General features: G+C 42.0%; 1 protein-coding gene across 2 annotated transcripts in view; it reads right to left on the bottom strand.

The window, feature by feature from the left end:
- Positions 1-23,954, bottom strand: part of LOC139556958 (IQ motif and SEC7 domain-containing protein 1-like) — a 184,387-nt gene that overhangs the window by 103,153 nt on the left and 57,280 nt on the right. For both annotated transcript variants that reach the window (XM_071371149.1, XM_071371156.1), the window contains exon 3: positions 23,286-23,393. In XM_071371149.1, coding sequence (XP_071227250.1) covers positions 23,286-23,393 — 108 coding nt within the window. The remainder of the gene's footprint in view (positions 1-23,285; positions 23,394-23,954) is intronic.

The following is a 23,954-nucleotide window of genomic DNA, read 5'->3' as shown; positions in this document are numbered from 1 at the left end:
AATAGATTATATATTTTTTTAAATCCTCAACAATCTACACACAATACCCTGTAATTACAAACAGAAAACAGGTTTAGACATTTTTGCAAATTTATCAAAATAAAATGAAATACTTTATGTACATAAGTATTCAGACCCTTTGCTATGAGACTTGAAATTGAGCTCAGGTGCATCTCAAGGATGAAAACATCTCAAGGATGATCAATGGAAACAGGATGCACCTGAGCATCCTGTTTCCATTGATCATCCTTGAGATGTTTCTACAACTTGATTGGAGTCCACCTGGGGTAAATTCAATTGATTGAACATGATTTTGAAAAGCACACACCTTTCTATATAAGGTCCCACAGTTGACAAGGAATTGTCCGTAGAGCTCCGAGACAGGATTGTGTCGAGGCACAGATCTGGGAAAGGGTACCAAAAATGTCTGCAGCATTGAAGGTCCCCAAGAACACAGTGGCCTCCATCATTCTTGAATGGAAGAAGTTTGGAACCACCAATACTCTTCCTTAGAGCTGGCCCGGCCAAACTGGGCAATCGGGGGAGAAGGGCCTTGGTCAGGGAGGTGACAAAAAACCCAGTAGTCACACTGATAGAGCTTCAGAGTTCCTTTGTGGAGATGGGAGAACCTTCCAGAAGGACAACAATCTCTGCAGCACTCCACCAATCAGGCCTTTATGGTAGAGTGGACAGACGGAAGCAACTCAGTAAAAGGCACATGACAGCCCGCTTGGAGCGCTCAGGACCTCAGACTGGGGCGAAGGCGGCAGGGACTGGGAGACTAGTCAGGATCGAGGGAAAGATGAACGGAGCAAAGTACGGAGAGATCCTTGATGAAAACCTGCTCCAGAGCGCTCATGACCTCAGACTGGGGCAAATTTTCACCTTCCATCAGGACAACGACCCTAAGCACACAGCCAAAACAACGCAGGAGTGGCTTCGGGACTAGTCTCTGAATGTCCTTGAGTGGCCCAGCCAGAGCCCGGACATGAATCCGATCGAACATCTCTAGAGAGACCTGAAAATAGCTGTGCAGCAACACTCACCATCCAACCTGACCGAGCTTGAGAGGACCTGCAGAAAAGGATGGGAGAAACAGGTGTGCCAAGCTTGTAGCGTCGTACCCAAGAAGACTCAAGGCTGTTATCGCTGCTTCAACAAAGTACTGAGTAAAAGGTATGAATACTTAAATGTTATTTTTAAATATTTTTAATAAATTAGCAAAATTAAAATTAAAATAAATGATTTTGCTTTGTCATTATGGGGTATTGTTTGTACATTGATGAGGGGAAAAAACAATTTAATCAATTTTAGAATAAGGCTGTAACCTAACAAAATGTGGAAAAAGTCAAGGGGTCTGAATACTTTCCGAAGGCACTGTATTATGTCCAACAATATATATATATTTTAAACACTTCCCAGTTGGGGAACTCTGGCTTTTAGGATGAAGAACAGTTTCCAAAACTGCATATCTAAGGCTCTGGTCTATTCAATAAGTGAGGGTGAACAGTAGACATGTTCTCTGCTATCCCCTTTGTTATTATTATTATTTTAGGTATAGGGGAGGGTCACTTGTTTCGTTTTTTCAAGCTTTTAGCGAGGGTTTAGGTCAAATATACATTGCTGAAGGCAGGGCCATCCATTTTAAGTTCAGTGAAGTCCAATTTTCTCCAAGTAACCCTTATTATAATAACGTTCACTCCCTTAAAAACTTCTTGTCACTACAGGGGGTGCTGTTTCAACTTCGACATTTTGCGTCTCCAAATTAAACTGCCTCGTACTCAATTCTTGCTCGTACAATATGCATATTATTATTACTATTGGATAGAAAACAATCTCTAGTTTCTAAAACCGTTTGAATTATGTCTGTGGGTGAACCAGAACTCTTTCTACAGCGAAAATCATGACAGGACATGCGAAGGTCTGAAAACTAGGCTCTGATCTCGGATCAGTTTAAAGCTCTGTGTGTGCCCTATGGATCGAAATGAACTGCACCCGCCTTCCCCTGGATGTCAGTAACCAATGAGAAGTGGAATGGTGTTTCTACGTATTTCTCAGAGCTTATAAAAGGGAAAGGAACGAGGTGCGCTCTCTTTTCGACTTCCGCCATTACGCAACGCAAGACCTCAGGATAGCATTTTGAAACGCTCAGTTATCGGCCTTAGATATGTCCGTCTGTAATTTAATTCGGTATAGGTGTTAGAAACATCATAACGAAGTTATTTGAAACCGATTTATATCAGTTTATGCGAGTATATTGCTATTTTCTGAATTTTCGTAGTATTGCGTTTGAGGATTTGGACATGTGTGTGCCACGTAGCTACTGTTAGCTGCTAGTTCCGAAGTTGAAGTGGACGTTTTACAACAAAGCAACGATTCTTTTGGACAAAAGGACACCTTGCCCAAGATTCTGATGGAAGCTCGTCCAAAAGTAAGAACTATTTATGATTTTATTCCGTATTTATGTGGAAAAATGTAAACGCATTTTTCGGACATTATTGCGGCACTAGTCTGGCTGTAACGCACACTGTATGTCTAGTAACGTTAATTTTAAAAATCTAAATCAGCGGTTGCATTAATAACCAATGCATCTTTCATTAGCTGTCCAACCTGTATTTTTTTAGTCAATCTAATCGATAAATAATCGTAAACTTAGGTGCCCTTCCAAGATGGCTCCGGCCAGAATGCATGCCATGTTTTGACTGATTACATAGCATAACCACGATTTGTGATGCTAAATATGCACATTTTCGAACAAACTCTATATGCATTGTGTAATATGATGTTACAGGACTGTCATCTGAAGAATTCTGAGAAGGTTAGTGAAAAAATTAATATATTTTGGTGGTGATAACGTTATCGCGCTTTTTGCCTTGAATCAATGCTGGGGTGATGTTAGCTCATGTGGTATGCTAATATAACGATATATTGTGTTTTCGCTGTAAAACACTTAGAAAATCTGAAATATTGTCTGGATTCACAAGATGTTGGGCTTTCATTTGCTGTACGCTGTGTATTTTTCAGAAATGTTTTAAGATGAGTAATTAGGGAATACACGTTGCTCTCTGTAGTTATTCTAGTCGCTTTGGGTGAGTTTTGTGATAGTGGCTGCAATGGTAAACTGTGATTTATACCTGAAAAATGCACATTTTTCTAAAAAAACATATGCTATACCATAAATATGTTATCAGACTGTCATCTTATGAAGTTGTTTCTTGGTTAGTGGCTATATATATCTTTATTTAGTCGAATTAGTGATAGCTACTGATGGAGTAAAAAACTGGTGGAGTAAAAAAAATGGTGTCTTTTGCTAACGTGGTTAGCTAATAGATTTACATATTGTGTCTTCCCTGTAAAACATTTTAAAAATCAGAAATGATGGCTGGATTCACAAGATGTTGGGCTTTCATTTGCTGTATGCTGTGTATTTTTCAGAAATGTTTTAGGATGAGTATTTTGGTAATTGACGTCGGTCTCTGTAATTATTCCGGCTGCTTCCAACGCTATTTCAGATTGCAGCTGCAATGTAGAACTGTGATTTATACCTGAAATATGCACATTTTTCTAAAAAAACATATGCTATACCATAAATATGTTATCAGACTGTCATCTTATGAAGTTGTTTCTTGGTTAGTGGCTATATATATCTTTATTTAGTCGAAATTGTGATAGCTGCCCATGCAGGAAAAAAATGGTGGAGAAAAAAAAAGTTGTCTCTTTTGCTATCGTGGTTAGCTAATAGATTTACATATTGTGTCTTCCCTGTAAAACATTTAAAAAATCGGAAATGATGGCTGGATTCACAAGATCTGTATCTTTCATTTGGTGTCTTGGACTTGTGATTTCATGAACATTTGATTATATGATATCCCTGTGGCTTTAGGCTAGGCTATGCTAGTCAGCTTTTTTGATGGGGGGGATCCCGGATCCGGGGTTGTGACTCGTTAGAGGTTTTAACAGGGTGGATCCAGATGTGGAGATGTTTTTTTTTTAAACCATCTTAATTCAAGAAAATGTATTAACGTGCCGATGTACACCGAGCATAGACCCAGTAAATGAATGAAACAGTAGCATGTTTGTCAAGCATCAATAATCGAATTTGAGAGCCAGCGAAAGGAGTGAACAGTAATCACCCAATTAGTAGTAATATATACACATCTGTTTTAATTTTCAAAATCAGCACAACCCAATAGGAAAAAGAGCAAATATGTTTTATGCATTATAACAGTCAGCGACTTCAGTAGATTGTCATTGAGATGGTGTACAGACAGAACACAGTATTCAACAACATCCTTTGGGACAAAATAAATAAATAAATAACCATCCTATTGTTCCACAACACCAGACTATTTTTCTGACCTCCCCAATTAACGTCAGAAGCTGGAAAAATGGAACTCCCCTGTGACCGCGACCTTTCACCTCTACTCAGGAAGTCAGAGAGTTGCAGCAGTTCTTCTTTATGCAGTTTTTTTCCCTCATAACACCACTTCTCTCTGTAACACAGAGCAGTGTGCTGTGTGTGTGTGTGTGTGTCAACGCTCTCTCGGTAATCATCTGCCATCTCAGAGATGAGCCTTTCACTCTGTAGGGGAAATAAAGCACTATATCCACTGTGACTGAAGTACACTCGAGAGTAGCTGCATTCTACACCTGCATTGCCTTGGCATCCCAATGGGACGTGATGAAGATTGATGGTATGGATGAAGTAGCAAATTAGGATTCTAGCATTGCTATAGAATGCAGGGCTGAAGGCTCAGACACTCTGCTAACAGCAACATCAGAATATAAATGTATATATCAGTAAACGTGTGGATATACAGAACTTAGTAACATCTTTACACAAGTGCACACACCACATCATATGTGCATGTCACATAAGCTGGGATATCATAAATCTGCGGTTTATATTCAGTAGGGCCTACTGTAATCCTCTTTCGCGTCACACTGCTTACATTCTTGCACTGTATGTAGTTGACTTTCCATGCATAGAAAGCCTAATTCCCCACTGATAAACTGCACTCAACTCATACACTGAAGGATTCAACCTAAACAATCAAATCAACAGTAGCTAATAACCCACCCAACTACCCTCTGTCAAACACTTCGCACCAAATCCAACTTGCACACCGATATCCATCCTTCCTGGGTAGTTAAATTCCCGAGAGGCGCAGCAGTTTAAAGCACTGCATCTCAGTGCTAGGTGTCACTACAGACCCTGGTTCGATTCCAGGCTGTATCACAACAGGCCGTGATTGGGAGTCCCGTAGAGGGGGCACACAATTGGCCCAGTGTCGTCCGAGTTCGGGTTTGGCCGGGGTAGGCCATCACTGTAAATAAGAATGACTTCTTAACTGACTTGTTAAGTTAAAAAAAAGGTTACATTTTTTTTTAAATAACTTAAAAAGGCAGCTGAAAAGAACGAGTTACACAGTATGTCATATTTACAGCGTAACACTATGCCCAATCTAATTGCCCTAGGGGAAAACGTTTAATACTTTATTCAGAGCATCTGTCTTAATGCCTCCCGGCCTAGCCCTGAGCCGGGATACTGAGCTATGGAATTGCAAATGTCTGCTATCAGGCAGAGAGTTATATCCGAGGCACTATGAGGATCTTCTCTGCCAGATACTGCAGAGGTATGAAACTGATGAAACGATAAGCTTTGCCAGAGACAAAAATCTCCCACTATATCAAATTCACAAAAATGTGGGATTTTTTTTTACTGTGAAAGGAGAGCATCAGTTAAGAGAGAGGATGTCAGAGCATACTGTAGTGTATACATTTATCTTGAGAATGTGTGGAGCAAAGTATGTGTTTATCAAAGTGTGTGTGAGCCTGTGAGTGTGCATGTGTGTATCGTGAGTGTCCATCACCTCGGGCCTTTGGAAAACAAGACTGATGTCACACCCGATCACATCTCAGGACGTTACACCTGTGACACATCAATAGGCATCTGTGCTTATTTTCATCACCACGAAAAGGACAAACGTACACTATTCCACCCTTTTAACCCTCGCCTCGGGTTAATCGCTCATCTTCACCGTACAGAAAACCTGTCAAAACACTCCCTAAATGGGCCTGTATTACAGTGGAGGCTGCTGAGGGGAGGACGGGCTCAATAATGGATGGAGTGGAGCAAATGGAATGGCATCAAACACAAGAAAACCGTGTGTTTGATACCATTCCACATATTCTACTCCGGGCATTATTACGAGCCCGTCCTCCCAAATTAAGGTGCCACCAACCTCCGGTGCTGTATTACTCTTTCAGGTTCTATGTCCTTAGAGGCTCACGTTTTGACACATGACAACAATATAAACTCTGCCAGCCCCGACTAGAAGATGGAGATCCTCATGCTGATCAGTGATCAGGCGTGATAATCAACTCTCCAGATTGTGATTACAACCCTGCTCACAATGCTGTGGTTGACGGAGCCCTGCTTCCAGCTGCTAGTCCTTAAGGCAGTGTGTAGCAGTGTTGCATAGTGCGGTGTGCTCAGTGCAATGCCGATAATTTGTCATAATAACTGACAGTCTACCACAAGGAGCTAGACGCACGTTTTAAAACACTCCAGTTCTCCTCAGAGTAACACGGTGGATATGTGGTACGGATCAGGACAAACATCGTTATTTCTATGGCACATACAGTGCCTTCGGAAAGTATTCAGACCCCTTGACTTTTTCCACTTATTCTAAATTGTATTAAATCGTTTTTTTCCCTCAATCTACACACAATATCCCATAATGACAAGGCAAAAGTTTTTTGTATTTTCATATTTGCTAGTTTAACAAATAAAAAACAAAAAACTGAAATATTACATTTACGTAAGTATTCAGACCCTTTACTCAGTACTTTGTTAAAGCACCTTTGGCAGCGAATACAGCCTTGAGTCTTCTTGGGTATGACGCTACAAGCTTGGCACACCTGTATTTGGGGAGTTTCACCCATTCTTCTCTGCAGATCCTCTCAAGCTCTGTCAGGTTGGATTGGGAGCGTCGCTGCACAGCTATTTTCAGGTCTCTCCAGAGATGTTCGATCGGGTTCAAGTCCGGGCTCTGGCTGGGCCACTCAAGGACATTGAGAGACTTGTCCCGAAGCCACTCCTGCGTTGTCTTGGTGGCTGTGTGCTTAAGGTTGTTGTCCTGTTGGAAGGTGAACCTTCACCCCAGTCTGAGGTCCTGAGCGCTCTAGAGTAGGTTTTCATCAAGGATCTCTGCTCCGTTCATCTTTCCCTTGATCATAACTAGTCTCCCAGTCCCTGCCGCTGAAAAACATCCCCACAGCATGATGCTGCCAACACCATGCTTCACCGTAGGGAAGGTGCTTGTTTCTCATGGTCAGAGTCTTTAGGTGCCTTTTGGTAAACTCCAAGCGGGCTGTCATGTGCCTTTTACTGAGGAGTGGCGTCCGTCTGGCCACTCAACCATAAAGGCCTGATTGGTGGAGTGCTGCAGAGATTGTTGTCCTTCTGGAAGGTCCTCTAATCTCCACAGAGGAACTCTCTACTCTGTCAGAGTAACATCAGGACAATTCCTTTGACCTTATGGCTTGGTTTTTACTCTGACATGCACAGTCAACTGTGGGACCTTGTATAGACAGGTGTGCCTTTCCAAATCACATCCAATCATTTGAATTTACCACAGGTGGACTCTAATCAAGTTGTAGAAACATCTCAAGGATGATCAATGAAAACAGGACGCACCTTAGCTCAATTTCGAGTCTCATAGCAAAGGGGATGTATACTTATGTAAATAATATCCGTTTATTTATTTTTTTATACATTTGCAAACATGTCTAAAAACCTGTTTTCTCTTTGTCATTATCGGGTATTATGTGTAGATTGCTGAGCTTAAATTATTATTATTTTTTAAATACATTAGAATATGCTGTAACAAAATATGGAAAAAGTCAAGGGGTCTGAATACTTTCCGACGGCACTGTAATTACATCTCAAACACTTCTGAGCTCCGAGTCCACTTCTCAACGACCTCTTGACCGCTCCTATCAGGACAGGTCACGGCTTCAGTCACTCATCATCATAGCAGCAACCCTGTAGTTCCCAGCCAGATAGCGAGACAGAAGACCAGAGCAGCACTCCAGCCTCTACACTACTTAAATAAAGATCTTAATGGGAGTAACCTCAGTGTGCAAATTACAGCGGGGACAAGGGGGGCTCAGACACCCCAAATGAGACATGAGTGATTCTCTAATTTACCCATTCTCCTAATTGTACTGATACAGTGGTAAATGTGAAAATAAAAGCTTATTCCAAATGAAACGAACACCCCACCTCTCTATCATGGTTTAAACCAGTGACAGTTGGTTCAGGTTCTTTCGATCGCATTTGTCGCTCTACTCCACCTGTGTGCCTCTCTCTGTCTTGAGCTTTTGCTAGCCAACTTGCAACATTGTATATCGACTGGGTTCAGTCTGCTAGTGAACTTGCAACATTGTTTCAACTGGGCCCTCACAGTTTCCCACTCTGATGAGGTCGGGACAGCACAGCTGTACTTGCATCCCATATTTCAGCACCTTTTCAGGTGTCCCGAGATTTATTATTACAAAAAAAGTTAATTTGTCAGCAAGACCCTATCAATTAATTCAGATTACAAGAATCTAGGCCTAATGACAATCGCCAAATGTCATTACACGTTTTGGTGTTTTGTAACAGATGCCTGTTTCCATTCATCCAAAGGCTGGTGCACAGTTTGTCTACTACAGAATGTGATGACAAAACAGAAACCACGAACATCAAAGAACAACCAAAGCTTAAGAGCTCCCACACATTATGGGTGGTGCTCTTCATAGGCCTATTAAATCATTGTTGCTTACTAGTGACTTCCCATCTGGTGGAATCAAACTTTACAATAGCGGCTGTAGTACTTATCAGAAAGTTTTAAAACTGTCAAGAGGAGTAAAACAAGGATGTCCACTATCGGCAAATCTATGTATTATTGCCATAGAAATGTTAGCATGTTAAAATCAGATCCAACAATGATATCAAGGGGTTAGAAATCCAGGGCTTAACAATAAAGGTGTCATTATACGCTGATGATTCATGTTGTTTTCTTTTACATCCACAATTTGGATCCCTCCACAGCCTCAGGGGATGTGGATAATTTTTCTAACCTCTCAGGATTACAACCAAATTACGATAAATGTACTATATTATCCATTGGATCAAAAACAAATACAACTAGAGTGCCTCTGTGGAGATGGGAGAACCTTCCAGAAGGACAACAATCTCTGCAGCACTCCGTAATCAGGCCTTTATGGTAGAGTGGCCAGAAGCCACTCCTCAGAAAAAGGCACATGACAGCCTAAAGAGTCTTAGACCATGAGAAACAAGAGTTCAATCTTGGTTTCATCAGACCAGACACTCATTGGCCTTAAAGCCAAGCTTCACATCTGGAGGAAACCTGGCGCCATCCCTACAGTGAAACATTCTGGTGGCAACATCATGCTGTGGGGATGTTTATCAGTGGCAGGGACTGGAAGACTAGTCAGGATCGAGGCAAAGATGAACGGAGCAAAGTACAGAGAGATCCTTGATGAATAAATTAGCAAACATTTCTAAAATACAGTTTTTGCTTTGTCATTATGGGGTATTGTGAGTAGATTGATGAGGGGAAAAAAAATATTTAATCAATCTTAGAATAAGACTAACATAACAAAATGTTGAAAAAGTCAAGGGGTCTGAATACTTTCCAAAGGCACTGTATATGAGAAACAATTATTCCATTTTATTTGGCATGGCAAGCCAGACAAAATTAAAAAGGGCCAATTTATATAATTTGGAGAGTAGAAATTGTTAAATATTAAAACATTAGACCTCTCACTAAAGGCGTCAGTCATACAAAAGCTACACTAAAATCCGAACTGGTTCTCTAGCAAATTACTAAGAATGTCGCACCCCATGTTCAATAATGACCTTTTTCCTTTATTCAAATTACAACCTCTCACTTTGGTTATTTGAAAATGAAATGATCTCTGAAATATCGCTCATCCAGAGGCGGCGCTCCTAGTGGCCGGTGACTTTAATGCAGGGAAACTTATGTTAAACAGCATGTGCATCCAGAAGGGGAAAAATTAAATAAATAAAACTCGACCACTTTAGCTCTAGCTCTCACTCACCCTTCATTTGTCAAATCTGACCATAATTCTATCCTCCTGATTCCTGCTTACAAGCAAAAATTAAAGCAGGAAGCACCAGTGACTCGGTCAATAAAAAAAGTTGTCAGATGAAGCAGATGCTAAGGTACAGGACTGTTTTGCTAGCACAGACTGGAATATGTTCCGGGATTCTTCCGAAGGCATTGAGGAGTACACCACATCAGTCACTGGTTTCATCAATAAGTGCATCGATGATGTCGTCCCCACCGTGACTGTACCTACATACCTCAACAATAAGCCATGGATTACAGGCAACATCTGCACTGAGCTAAAGGGTAGAGCTGCCGCTTTCAATGAGCGGGACTCTAACCCAGAAGCTTAAACGAAATCCAGCTATGCCCTCTGATGAACCATCAAACAGGCAAAGCGTCAATACAGGACTAAGATGGAATCGTACTACACCAGCTCCGACGTTCCTCGGATGTGGCAGGGCTTGCAAACTATTACAGATTTCAAAGGGAAGCACAGCCGAGAGCTGCCCAGTGACACAAGCCTACCAGACGAGCTACATTCCTTCTAGGCTCGCTCCGAGACAAGTAATACTGAAACATTCATGAGAGCATCAGCTGTTCCGGACGACTGCGTGAGTACGCTCTCCGCAGCCGATGTAAGACCTTTTTACAGGTCAACATTCACAAGGCCGCAGGGCCAGATGGATTACCAGGACGTATAGTCCAAGCATGCACTGACCAACTGGCAAGTGTCTTCACTGACATTTTCAACCTCTCCCTGTCGGATTCTGTAATACCATCATGTTTCAAGCAGACTACCATAATCCCTGTTCCCAAGACCACTAAGGTAAACTGCCTAAATGACTACCGTGCCGTAGCACTCACGTCTGTAGCCATGAAGTGCTTTGAATGGCTGGTCATGGCTCACATCAACACCATCATCCCAGAAACCCTAGACCCACTACAATTTGCATACCGCCCCAACAGATCATGCAATCGCTATTACATTTCACACTGCCCTTTCCCACCTGGACAAAGGGAACACCTATGTGAGAGTGATATTCATTGACTACAGCTCAGCGTTCAACACCATAGTGCCCTCAAAGCTCATCAATAAGCTAAGGACCCTGGGACTAAACAACTCCCTCTGCAACTGGATCCGGGACTTCCTGACGGGCCGCCCCCAGGTGGTAAGGTTAGGTAACAACACATCCGCAACACTGATCCTCAACACGGGGGCCCCTCAGGGGTGCGTGCTCAGTCCCCTCCTGTACTCCCTGTTCACTCATGACGGCACGGCCAGGCACGACTCCAACACCATCATTAAGTTTGCCGATGACACAACAGTGGTAGGCCTGATCACTGCAACGACGGAACAGCCTATAGGGAGGTCGTCAGAGACCTGACCGTGTGGTGCAAGGACAACAACCTCTCCTTCAACGTGATCAAGACAAAGGAGATGATTGTGGACTACAGGAAAAGGAGGACCAAGCACACCCCCATTCTCATCGACGGGGCTGTAGTGGAGCAGGTTGAGCACTTCAAGTTCCTTGGCATCCACATCACCAACAAACTAACATGGTACAAGCACACCAAGACAGTTGTGAAGAGTACATGACAAAACCTATTCCCCCTCAGGAGACTGAAAAGATTTGGCATGGGTCCTCAGATCCTCAAAATGTTCTACAGCTGCACCATCGTGATTATCCGGACGGGTTGCATCACCGCCTGGTATGGCAACTGCTCGGCCTCTGACTGCAAGGCACTACAGAGGGTAGTGCGTACGGCCCAGTACATCACCAGGGCCAAGCTTCCTGCCATCCAGGACCTCTATACCAGGTAGTGTCAGAGGAAGGACCTAAAAATTGTCAAAGACTCCAGCCAACCTAGTCATAGACTGTTCTCTCTGCTACCGCACGGCAAGCGGTACCGGAGCGCCAAGTCTAGGTCCAAGAGGCTTCTAAACAGCTTCTACCCCCAAGCCATAAGACTCCTGAACATCTAATCAAATGGCTACCCAGACTATTTGCATTGCCCCCCCCACCCCCTCTCTTTCATGCTGCTGCTACTCTCTGTTGGTATCTATGCATAGTCACTTTAATAACTCTCCCTACATGTACATATTACCTCAATTACCTTGACTAACCGGTGCCCCCGCACATTGACTCTGTACCGGTACCCCCTGTATATAGCCTTGCTATTGCTATTTTACTGCTGCTCTTTAATTACTTGTTACTTTTTTTCTTATTTATTTATTTATTTTCTTAAAACTGCATTGTAGGTTAAGGGCTTGTAAGTAAGCATTTCACTGTAAGGTCTAAACCTGTCGTATTTGGCGCAAGTGACAAATAAAAATGGATTTGATTTGAGTTTTAAAACAAGCCATAGAAAGTTAGTTGCAATTTCAGTTTAATCCACCAGAAAAGACAGAACAAGTAATTCAACAAATAGTGTGGTTAAATGTAAATATAGTAAATGATAAACATTTTTTTTTTTTTATGTATAATCTTTGTAAATTCTATCATAAATGGGACTGGTGGAGTGGTCACACATGCAGCTAACAAAAATATATGTAAATGTCTGCTCTACCCAAAATTACAACCAACTAATTGCAGCATTACCACACAAATGGAAGAGGCAAGTGGAAGATGGAAAAAGTAAGGAAATTGTCTGTCGGCCTCTCATTAAAAGACCAAAATTGATTAAAGAAAATCGTGATAAATAAAAAAGTATACCCGTTTCATTTAAGGACCAAAAAATTGACAGCTGTGCCATATAGATTGCTAAATAGTTGGGAAGAGATTTCATGGCTTATGGTTTATGGACAAATACGCAAAACGACGCCAGGTTCAAAACTTTGAATTTTTCAATTTAGATTATTATACAAAATTCTTGCAACCAATGTTATATATATATATATATATATGGGGGATGCAACCTTCCCGGCAATGCAGATTTTGCTGCAAAGTGACAGTCATTAGATTGTTTATTTTGGTTCTGTGCATATGTACAATAGCTTGTTTTTGGTCAGTTCCAGGAATGGCTGAAGAATTGCAACATTTACCTGGAGCCAACTCTGCAGATAACACTAATAATACTTTTAGCAAACATTTGTATCTTTAATTTACAATCTGTAGAAACTATGAGAATAGAAATGTTCAGATCTTTTGTGGAACATCACAGCACAGTTTAAAAATATATGGAAAATAGAAAGCAAACTGGATGGACATCAGAAATAGATGGGAGAGGTTGAAGGTAGAGGAAGGATAGGACTAAAAACAAACCAAGCCTAAGTGTTTTATATATTTATATATATTTTAAAAGGATATGTATCTATATGTACCGTACCAGTCAAAAGTTTGGACACCTACTAATTCAAGGGTTTTTCTTTATTTTTACTATTTTCTACATTGTAGAATAATAGTGAAGACATCAAACCAATGAAATACCACATATGAAATACCACATATGGAATCATGTAGTAACCAAAAAAGAGTTACACCAGCTCTGTCAGGAGGAATGGGCCAAAATTCACCCAACTTATTGTGGGAAGCTTGTGGAAGGCTACCTGAAATGTTTGACCCAAGTTAAACAATTTAAATGCAAAGCTACCAAATACTAATTGAGTGTATGCAAACTTCTGACCCACTGGGAATGTGATGAAAGAAATAAAAGCTGAAATAAATCCCTACTACTTTTCTGACATTTCACATTCTTAAAATAAAGTGGTGATCCTAACTGACCTAAAACAGGGAATTTTTTACAAGGATTAAATGTCAGGAACTGTGAAAAACGGAGTTTAAACGTATTTGGCTGAGGTGTATGTAAACTTCCGACTTCAACTGTATACAGTATATCCAATCCATACATCCATCTCTCCAGAACTTGTATATAGCCATCGATCCATGTACAGAACTGTATTGTTATAGTACTTATTCTCACTCTGTTCCCTCTCCTCTGTGTGAAGTGAACCCATGCACCTCAACCCAGTATTATAGCCTGCCTCCTGGCTACTAGCCGGCTACCCGGAAGCAACATGCAACAAATAACACACTGGCCACTAACAGAAGCACTACCAGCAGCTGCTGATGCAGGAATAGGGCAGACCATTCCAGTAATCAATAGGCTGAGCTGTGTTATTACTGCAGCCAGGCGCCTGAGATAACCACAAACCACAGCCTCCCTCTGAAACGTCCAGTCACTGTAATGAAGATCATAAAACCTCTGAATTATTAATGTATGAAAATGGAGCTAGTGGATCATTCAGATCCATCCCTCCCTCCTTTCCTCCCGCTGTCCGTCCGGCCATCCGTCCCGGCCTGCAGATAGCACATCAGAACCTGGCCGGCACAAAACACCAACCAGTACCCGGTTGGTACTGTTATCAATGGGATAACGTTGCGCTGAATCCCATAAGGGACCAAATGGGAACGTCACCAAATGTCCTCAGGACATCCCCTGATTGCTGGGTAGAAGTCAGGGGGGGATTTACACCTCTCGCATGACCTCATAGCCTCACCCCAACCCTCGTATCGAGTAATCAAGAGAGACTTGTGGTGCAATAGTTACACACACACACACACACATACACACACAGAGAGAGAGCGAGAGAAGGATGAGGAGAGAGAGCGAAATAGAGAGAGCACATGAGGGAGGGAGTGTGGGAGAGAGCGATATAGAAATACATAGAGAATGTGAAGGAGGAAAGAGTGAGAGGGAGATTGAGCCTACAGTGTATCATAAACCAGACCGGGAAGCCCTGAGCTCTGCAGGCTGAGGGAGAGAGAATCTACATCCAGTAAATAGTGCAGCTACTGCACACATCGCACTGGCAATATAATGTACTTCCATCCCATTTCCAATCAGTTAATGCATGCTCTGTCCATGTGTTTATTGTGAATGGTCCTTTGTAGTTCAGTTGGTAGAGCACGGTGCTTGTAATGCCAGGTTAGTGGGTTCGATTCCCAGGACCACCTATATGTAAAATGTATGGAGGCATGAATATAAGTCGCTTTGCATAAAAGTGTCAGCTAAACGGCATATATTATATTATATTATACACTGAGTTTACCAAACACAACCCTAAGGCCATCCAGCCAATTTGACACAACTGTGGGAAGCATTGGAGTCAACATGGGCCAGCATCCCTGCGGAACGCCTTCAACACCTTGTAGTGTCCATGCCCCGACGAATTGAGGCTGTTCTGAGGGCAAAAGGGGGGTTGCAACTCAATATTAGGAAGAGGTTCCTAATGTTTTGCACACTCAGTGTATATACACAGTAGTGTGCCTTTTCAAGATGTGTGCCCTTCAAGTATCTCTGCAGCGAGATGCCTTTGAATATTTCATCCCCTTGGCTGATAAATCGTATAGAGCAATTACCCTGTCACACAATAAACTGCAATCCACTGTCCCTGTTGGGCTGGCTCACTGCTCCACTTTCTCTCTAAGTCTCAACAAGCAGACAATAAAAGCAGTGCTCTCACTGCACACTTGAACAGACTTGACCAATTTGACAAACCTCTGACAAAAGCATAAACAAAGAGCTTCAATGTAACATGGATCACACGAGGACAACTCACTGTTGTCCTACATGTGTAATAACACAATCAGGAAGTGTTAGTTGTGGGATGGAACATATCTCCCCTGACGTATTCTGGTGTGGTGCGGAGGGATCAGTGGAGAGGAGAGAGGAGAGAAGATCTAGACTAGAGAGAGGAAAGACAAGAGAGAGAAAGGAGAGAGGGGTAAAGAGACGAGAGCGAGGGGGAAAAGAAAGGAGGAACTGTTGAAGTCAGCTGGGGATTCAAGCAATTTATCACACACTAAGGGCTTTTCCTGTCTACAGATTCATGAGTCAAGACTATTTTAATTGAAGGATCACACCACAGAGTGCAATGGAACTCTTTTAATGCGGTTCTGTACTGGGACTAAATCAGATGCACAAGAAGTCACTGACAGAGCCAATGAGTCATCGGTCTTAGAAAATAACATCTACTACAACATGAAACCGGGCCGGTCTTTCATTTCAGAGAATTTTAAGACAGTACACTAACTATGTTTAACCATCAGCCAATGAGGTCCAGTAATCAAAGAAAATATTTTGGTTGATACAAAGAGAGTTTGGACAGGGAAAACATTTGACGAGTGTCCAGGCGTAGTGGCTCACGTGAGTAAAATAAAATTGATGAATAGCCACGCGAGCACAATTAATATTGCGAAGGTTCCTGACCAGGCAGCTCCAGTTCCAAGGTAAATTAGTGTACCTCTTTTGTTACATTTTAAATCAGCAGTAGCAGCAGCAGTTTCAGCTAAGCCAGTGGTCCTATAGACATCCCCAATACTACACAGATACAACTACATATATGACCCTTAAACATAGGGAGAGAGATGGAGAGAGAAAAAAGCAGAGGCCTACCCTGAACAAGTTCTTCCCTGGGGTATGTTTGTGTTATATTAACTGTGTAGTTTACCTGGAATGTGATGGCTACTCCTCAAGAGATTGCTCTACTTCACTTTATAAGCCCATTGACAGAGCAAATCTTTGTCAACAACGCAGCATTGGTATTGACTGCCACAGCGCATTCGGAAAGTATTCAGACCACTTTACTTTTTCAACATTTTGTTACGTTACATACAGCCTTATTCTAAAATTGATTAAATAGTTGTTTCCCTCAATCTAAAACACAATACCACATAATAACAAAGAAAAAGCTTGTAAAAAAATGTTTTGCAAATGTAGAAAAAATAAAACGACTGAAATATTGGAGCAGGTTTTCATTAAGGATCATTCTGTACTTTGCGCCGTTCATCTTTCCCTCGATCCTGACTAGTCTCCCAGTCCCTGCCACTGAAAAACATCCCCACAGCATGATGCTGCCACCACCATGCTTCACCATAGGGATGGTACCAGGTTTCCTCCAGATGTGACGCTTGGCATTCAGGCCAAAGAGTTCATACTTGGTTTCATCATGGTTTCATTTAGGTGCCTTTTGGCAAACTCCAAGCGGGCTGTCATGTGCCTTTTACTGAGGAGTGGCTTCTGTCTGGCCACTCTACCATAAAGGCCTGATTGGTGGAGTGCTTGCAGAGATGGTTATCCTTCAGGAAGGTTCTCCCATCCCCACAGAGGAACTCTGGAGCTCTGTCAGAGTGACCATCGCCCTTCTCCCCCGATTGCTCAGTTTGGCCGAGCGACCAGCTCTAGGAAGAGTCTTGGTGGTTCCAAACTTCTTCCATTCAAGAATGATAGAGGCTACAGTGTTTATGCCTTGGCACAATCCTGTCTCGGAGCTCTATGGACAATTCCTTCAACCTCATAGCTTGGTTTTTGCTCTGTCATGCACTGTCAACTGTTCGCCTCATATAGACGTGTGTGCCTTTCCAAATCATGTTCAATCCATTTAATTTACCACAGGTGGACTTCAAATCAGGTTGTATAAACATCCCAAGGATGATAAATGAAAACCGGATGTACTTGAGTACAATTTCGAGTCTCATAGCAAAGGGTCTGAATACGTATGTAATTTAATCGATTTTAGAATAAGGCTGTAACATAACAAAATGTGGAAAAGGTCAAGGGGTCTGAATCATTTCCGAATACACCGTATACCTAACGCTCGAGGACAAAGTTGGATGATCTACAATTCTGAACATCCCATGTAGTTCAGTCCTAGCACAAAACAATTGAAACTTATCCGCAACTTTAGCTGACTTACAACATGTTCTGTATAAGTGTGAACAACGCTCACAACAACAATCGCAACACACCATTTTGAAACTGCATCACAACCTGTGTGTAATACTGAAAGTATTCACGGAGCATATACAGCACCGCTTTTCAGTTGAACATTAGCATACGGGCAAATGTCAATACATGAAATAATGATTCAGCATGCCAAAGGAGATAGCAGCTATATGAAATCCCACACTAATAATATTTACCCTCCTCTCCAGTACTGCACACACACACTTCAATACTGCACGCACACAGGTATGCAGATGAATCACTCTCTTTAATATGGGCCTCACACAGGCCTACCGTGTCACAGCAGATAATCATCACAAAGAAAATAGACATGGTTTGACATCCGCTTAGTGACACTGTGTAAAAAGTAGTTCCAGCATTGGCTTCCGGAGTAAATGCCTGTTTTCCATTAGTCCCGTAAACTAATCTGTTCCATTAACCTTGAGTGTGACGAACTGTGCCTTTGTGTTGTGGAGGAGGACATTTATTCAGTGTTTTATCACGTGCCGAGACTTTATTCAGTCCTGTCCTGGAGGACAAAGGCAACCTCAGAACACAAGAAGAAATGCCAACACAGAAATGATCAAGCACAAGAAAACATCGTTGCCACAAAAGACAAAGAACTAAAACAGACATGAGGAATGAAAGTTCTCATTAAAGTATGCATTACAGAAAAAATCCACCCAAAACCATTCATTCCTATAATTTACAGTGTTAAATAAGACTAATATTTGACAATATTCTTTTTATAATAAGGTTGGTAGCAACATGTGAAAACCATTGTGGAAATCTGTTGCAGCTCAAGTCATCTACAACATCCACAATGCAATGCTCTCTCTATGGGCTGGCTGGCTAGCTAGCTAGCAAACGTAGCTAGCTAGCAAACGTAGCTACACACTATAATATCAAAGACAATATCAGCATGTGAAGTAGCTAGTTAGCTGTGAAATCGCCTAAACAAACTGCACTATCAATTTAGGAGTCTACAATCTCACCATGTTCAACCTGCAGATCGATGTGCCTCACAAAGTAGAGTCTGACATTCGCAACAGCAGAGATACTTTTAAGGAGATGGGAAACTCCATTGGAATCGTTTTAACATCAATGGGCCGCGTGGTGCATTCTGGGCAGTTCTGGGACAAGGAGAGCTCAACATTAGCATGCATTACGTCAACAATTCCAGGAATGAATGGTCAGTAGAGAGACAAAGTAGAGTCGCAATTCAACGGCTCAAACACGAGACGTATGTGGCAGGGTCTAGTGTCAATCACGGACTACAAAAAGAAAACCAACCCAGACAAATTAAACAACTTCTTTGCTCGCTTCGAGGACAATACAGTGCCACTGACATGGCCAGCTACCAAAGCCTGTGGACTCTCCTTCTCCATGGCCAACGTGAGTAAAACATTTAAACGTGTTAACCCTCGCAAAGCTGCCGGCCCAGACGGCATCCCTAGCCCCGTCCTCAGAGCATGTGCAGACCAGCTGGCTGGTGTGTTTACGGACATGTTCACAATCCCTACCAATCCCGCATGCTTCAAGATGGCCTCCATTGTTCCTGTTCCCAAGAAAGCGAAGGTAACTGAACTAAATGATTATCGCCCCGTAGCACACTTCTGTCATCATGAAGTGCTTTGAGAGATGAGTCAAGGAACATATTACCTTCACCCTATCTGATACCCTAGACCCACTCCAATTTGCTTACCGCCCCAAAATGTCCACTGACGATGCAATCGCGTTCACACTGCCCTATCCCATCTGGACAAGAGGAATACCTATGTAAGAATGCTGTTCATTGACTACAGCTCAGCATTTAACACCATAGTACCCTCCAAACGCATCATTAAGCTCGAGACCCTGGGTCTCGACCCCGCCCTATGCAAATTGGTCCTGGACTTCCTGACGGGCCCCCAGGTGGTGAAGGTAGGAAACAACATCTCCACCCCGCTGATCCTCAACACTGGGGCCCCACAAGGGTGCGTTTTCAGCCCTCTCCTGTACTAGGGCCCTCGGACTGTGGTGTCAGGAAAATAACCTCTCACAACGTCAACAAACCAAAGGAGATGATCGTGGACTTCAGGAAACAGCAGAGGGGGTAGCAGAGGGAGCACCCCCCCCCCCCATCCACATCGATGACACTGACACTGGAGAAGGTGGAAGGTTTTAAGTTCCTCGGCGTACACATCACAGACAAACTGAAATGGTCCACCCACACATACAAATTTCTTCAGGAGGCTGAAGAAATTTGGCTTGTCATCTAAATCACTCACAAACCTTTACAGATGCACGATCGAGAGCATCCTGTCGGGCTGTATCACCGCCTGGTACGGCAATTGCACCGCCCTCAACCGCAAATCTCTGGCCACTTAAATAAATGGACTTAATAAAAGGTACCACTAGTCACTTTAAATAACACAACTTTAATAATGTTTACATATCCTACATTACTCATCTCATATGTATATACTATATTCTACACCATCTTGCCTATGCCGCACGCCATCGCTCATCCATATATTTATATGTAGATATTCTTATTCATCCCTTTACATTTGTGTGTATAAGGTAGTTGTTGTGAATTTGTTACACAAGCATTTCGCTACACTCGCATTAACATCTGCTAACCATATGTACGTGACCAATACAATTTTATCAAGAAGTACAACATTACAAATCTTTTCTGAAATTAGATAATTAACTTTATATCTGTAATATTGTATACATTCCTCCATTAATTGCCCAATGGGATTCCTATCTCCTTTCTCTAATATCTCTGGCAACGGCACCATGCAATGCACCCTGAACTTAAGAGGCTGACAAATAGGAGAAATGTGCTGGACCCTCTGTTAAATTACACATTTATCGCAAAAATATGATAAATGGCTCATTCGAGAGAAGATATTCTCCCGAGTTATGACATCGACCAGTATTGAAATCTGACATGTATGATAAACATACTTGCGATCTAAAAGTCATATTCTTATTATCTTCCAGTGTAGTGAGAGCAGCTTTATCACAGTACTACGTCATACCGGCCAGATTTCTGCCTGCTTGAACGACAACTCAGAAACAAATGAAAAACATGAAATGACCCAGGGAATAGACAGAACATCACTCAGAGATACACAAAAACAATATAACATTCAAATTGGGTGAACCTTTCCTTTAAGGACTTTTACTGCACAGTGCTGAGCGATTTATAGAAAAAAATGTCAGGTTTCCGATTAAATTTTTTAACATTAAATGCACTATGCCTTTTGTGGGTTGAATGCTGTAACACAGAGTAAAACAATTAATAAAAAGTCCCATGATGGTAGTGACTGCCCATTACTGCTTATCATTTATTAAGCATCATTTATTCACATGACGTTACTTTAATAAAAAGGAAATTGAAATAATTGAACACAAGTCAGTCAATTAGTTGTTTTTTAAAAAATGGGGGGGGGGGGGGGGAAGGAAATTTCAGTTAATCGTTCAGCAGTAATACTACATGTACTGTGTACACAACGCTGAGCTGCAGTAATTAACACTTCTTAATAACGTTAATACATTTAAATGTAATAACCACCTGGGGGCTAAATTAACCCAACGAAAACAAAATCAGTAAATTGTCCAAATCATCACTGATGTGTTGGGGGCATATTGGGAGTGTTGTGCTCTGTCGTCAGTCAGCTGGTTGGTGATTAGGGACTGATTATGCTAACGAGTCTGTGAAATGATGAAAGAATAAACAACAGCGCTGCGAGCCAGCCTATCACGCTTCAATCACATCCATTATTGCGTTGGCCGTCATAACCCATTTCACCTATTAGCTACTAAAATATGTTCCTGAAACAAACGCTAATCGCAGAGGACACAACTGACCGGACATACTAATTACTCAATATGTTCACGATAATCTCCTCTGTTTCTCTGGAAAACGTCATAGAACCCCGTGGCACTTAAAATCAATGAAACACTTCACAACGGCTACAATATCAAGATACTCATATCTCAGGTCTTGGTCTCTCATTTCCATATAAACACACCGTAGATACAGACGTTAAATGTTTTTTAAATGAGCCTGGTATGAGTTTGGGGGATAATTTGAGCCTATAATGAGGAAGGCAAGGCTATTGAGTGGGAGCTCATTGCTATTTGATGATGAAGCACGGGGCAGTGAAGAAGCTTTGAAACCCCCAACAACCTTTCGAAGCTGTGTGTGTGTGTGTTGTGTGTGTGTGTGTGTGTGCTCTCTTATCTCGTCCGGCTCTTGTTGTTTATTGAGAGGCTCTCAGGCTCCAGGTAGTGGGTGGTATTATACACCAACATCATATCTCATTAGTGGACTACATAATGGACAGGATGCCCATTAGGAATGTCCGGGGGAAAGAAACAGCCATGTCCCCCCAAGGTGGATAAGGCATCACAACCAGCTCACTAGAATATGCCAATAGAGACTCAAACATGGTGCAACATATCGACCAGAAGGCAATTTTACTGTAAACTCTGTTTATAACATTAACACAATCACATCAAACACTTAAGTCCTGCAGTGTGAACAAGGCTTATTAATGCTCAAATCTGTTTTGGACTACTGACTGTCAAACAGCACGTTACAAGTGACCAAATTGTATGTATGTGTGGTGTGTGGTGTGTGGGTGTTCAGAAAGCAGTCATTTGCTGACATGGCTAGGCTAGTTGTCATAGTAACGACCGGTGTGTGCACAATGGTATAGGCTGATTGGTGGTGAACCCTGTGCTTCCTATCACTCAGAAGTTGTGTAGCAATCTAAGGTGAACAACAATGCCTGCCACGGTCTATTCCCACGTGCTTTGAATGTTCAAAATCATAGTGTACGAACACTTTTAAAGCCTCGAAGGATAAGATGATCCAACTTTCAAAACAAGTATTTTTGGCGAACCACGGCAGTCAACGAGACAGCTAGGTAGCGGTTTAGCTTTCTAGCAGACTCACTCATTTGTTTGTACACAACTAACAAGCTAGCTAGCTACCACGTGTTGTTGTCAACCTGTCAGAGTAGCTAGCAAGCAACAAGATATGCCCAATAACAGTCTAAAAAACATTTGAGGGCAAATAAAATCAGATTTGACCATTCAGACAAAGGCCAGTAATAGGATTTGTTTCTTACTTAAAACCACCTACGAATGAGGTTTGAAATATCAGAGTCTGTTCAGACTGCAAAAAAAAAAAAAAAAAAAAAGATTTCAGTCACTTCAAACCTGCCAATCTGAAAAAGGATTTAGTCATCTACAGTTTGAGGGCACCAGTTGTGATTAAAGCCAAACAAAACATGTCAGTGCTATCAAGCTTAAGGGGTCCATACAGGCACACTGAACACACACACACACACACACACACACACACACACACACACACACACACACCCGAACAAAAACCACATGTTACTGTACCCGAAAGAGGCAGACTTCCACTTGCGGCAGGGGAAACCTCTCCTACAGCCGGCTGACACCAGACTGGCAGGGTTCTCTGTGACGTCGATGGGCAGAGAGGCATGTCTCCTGTAGAGAGAAACAGAACACAGTCATCACAACCTGACAGGAGCCATTTCATTTGAAACTGAATGACAGGATAAGTGTGTGTGTGTGTGTGTGTGTGTGTGTGTGTGTGTGTGTGTGTGTGTGTGAGTGCCTCAGGATTGTTCCCCAGGTGACAACGGGACCTTTTTATGGCACCAGTTCAGCCAGTGGCACCTTTCTGCTTCACTCTCAACCTGATCACTCATTATCTTCATACGTCTATGTTTTAAAATGGTGTATTATTGTGTTTAGGATATTAAATCACGTACCCATGCTTTTCTGTTAAACACACATGTTAAAGAGAAAAGCATTCAGGGTTGTGTCCCAAACAAAACAACTACAAGTTTTTATGACTCAATTCTTTGAGTCATAAAAATGCATTGAAATTACTTGAGAACTGCGCACACTTTGTAGAGGTGTGTGGCCATTTGGAGACACCAGTTGGTCCTCTCACTCAAACCCTTGTAATTTGTGATGTCTCTTGTTGCACCTACCCCACATTTTTCAGGAACATTCTTATCATGTTACGGAATGTATCCAGAG

The sequence above is a fragment of the Salvelinus alpinus genome, chromosome 28 (assembly GCF_045679555.1).
Source record: "Salvelinus alpinus chromosome 28, SLU_Salpinus.1, whole genome shotgun sequence".
Taxonomy (NCBI): domain Eukaryota; kingdom Metazoa; phylum Chordata; class Actinopteri; order Salmoniformes; family Salmonidae; genus Salvelinus; species Salvelinus alpinus.
Note: the sequence above shows the minus strand (reverse complement) of the source record. Positions and strands in the feature narration are given on the sequence as shown.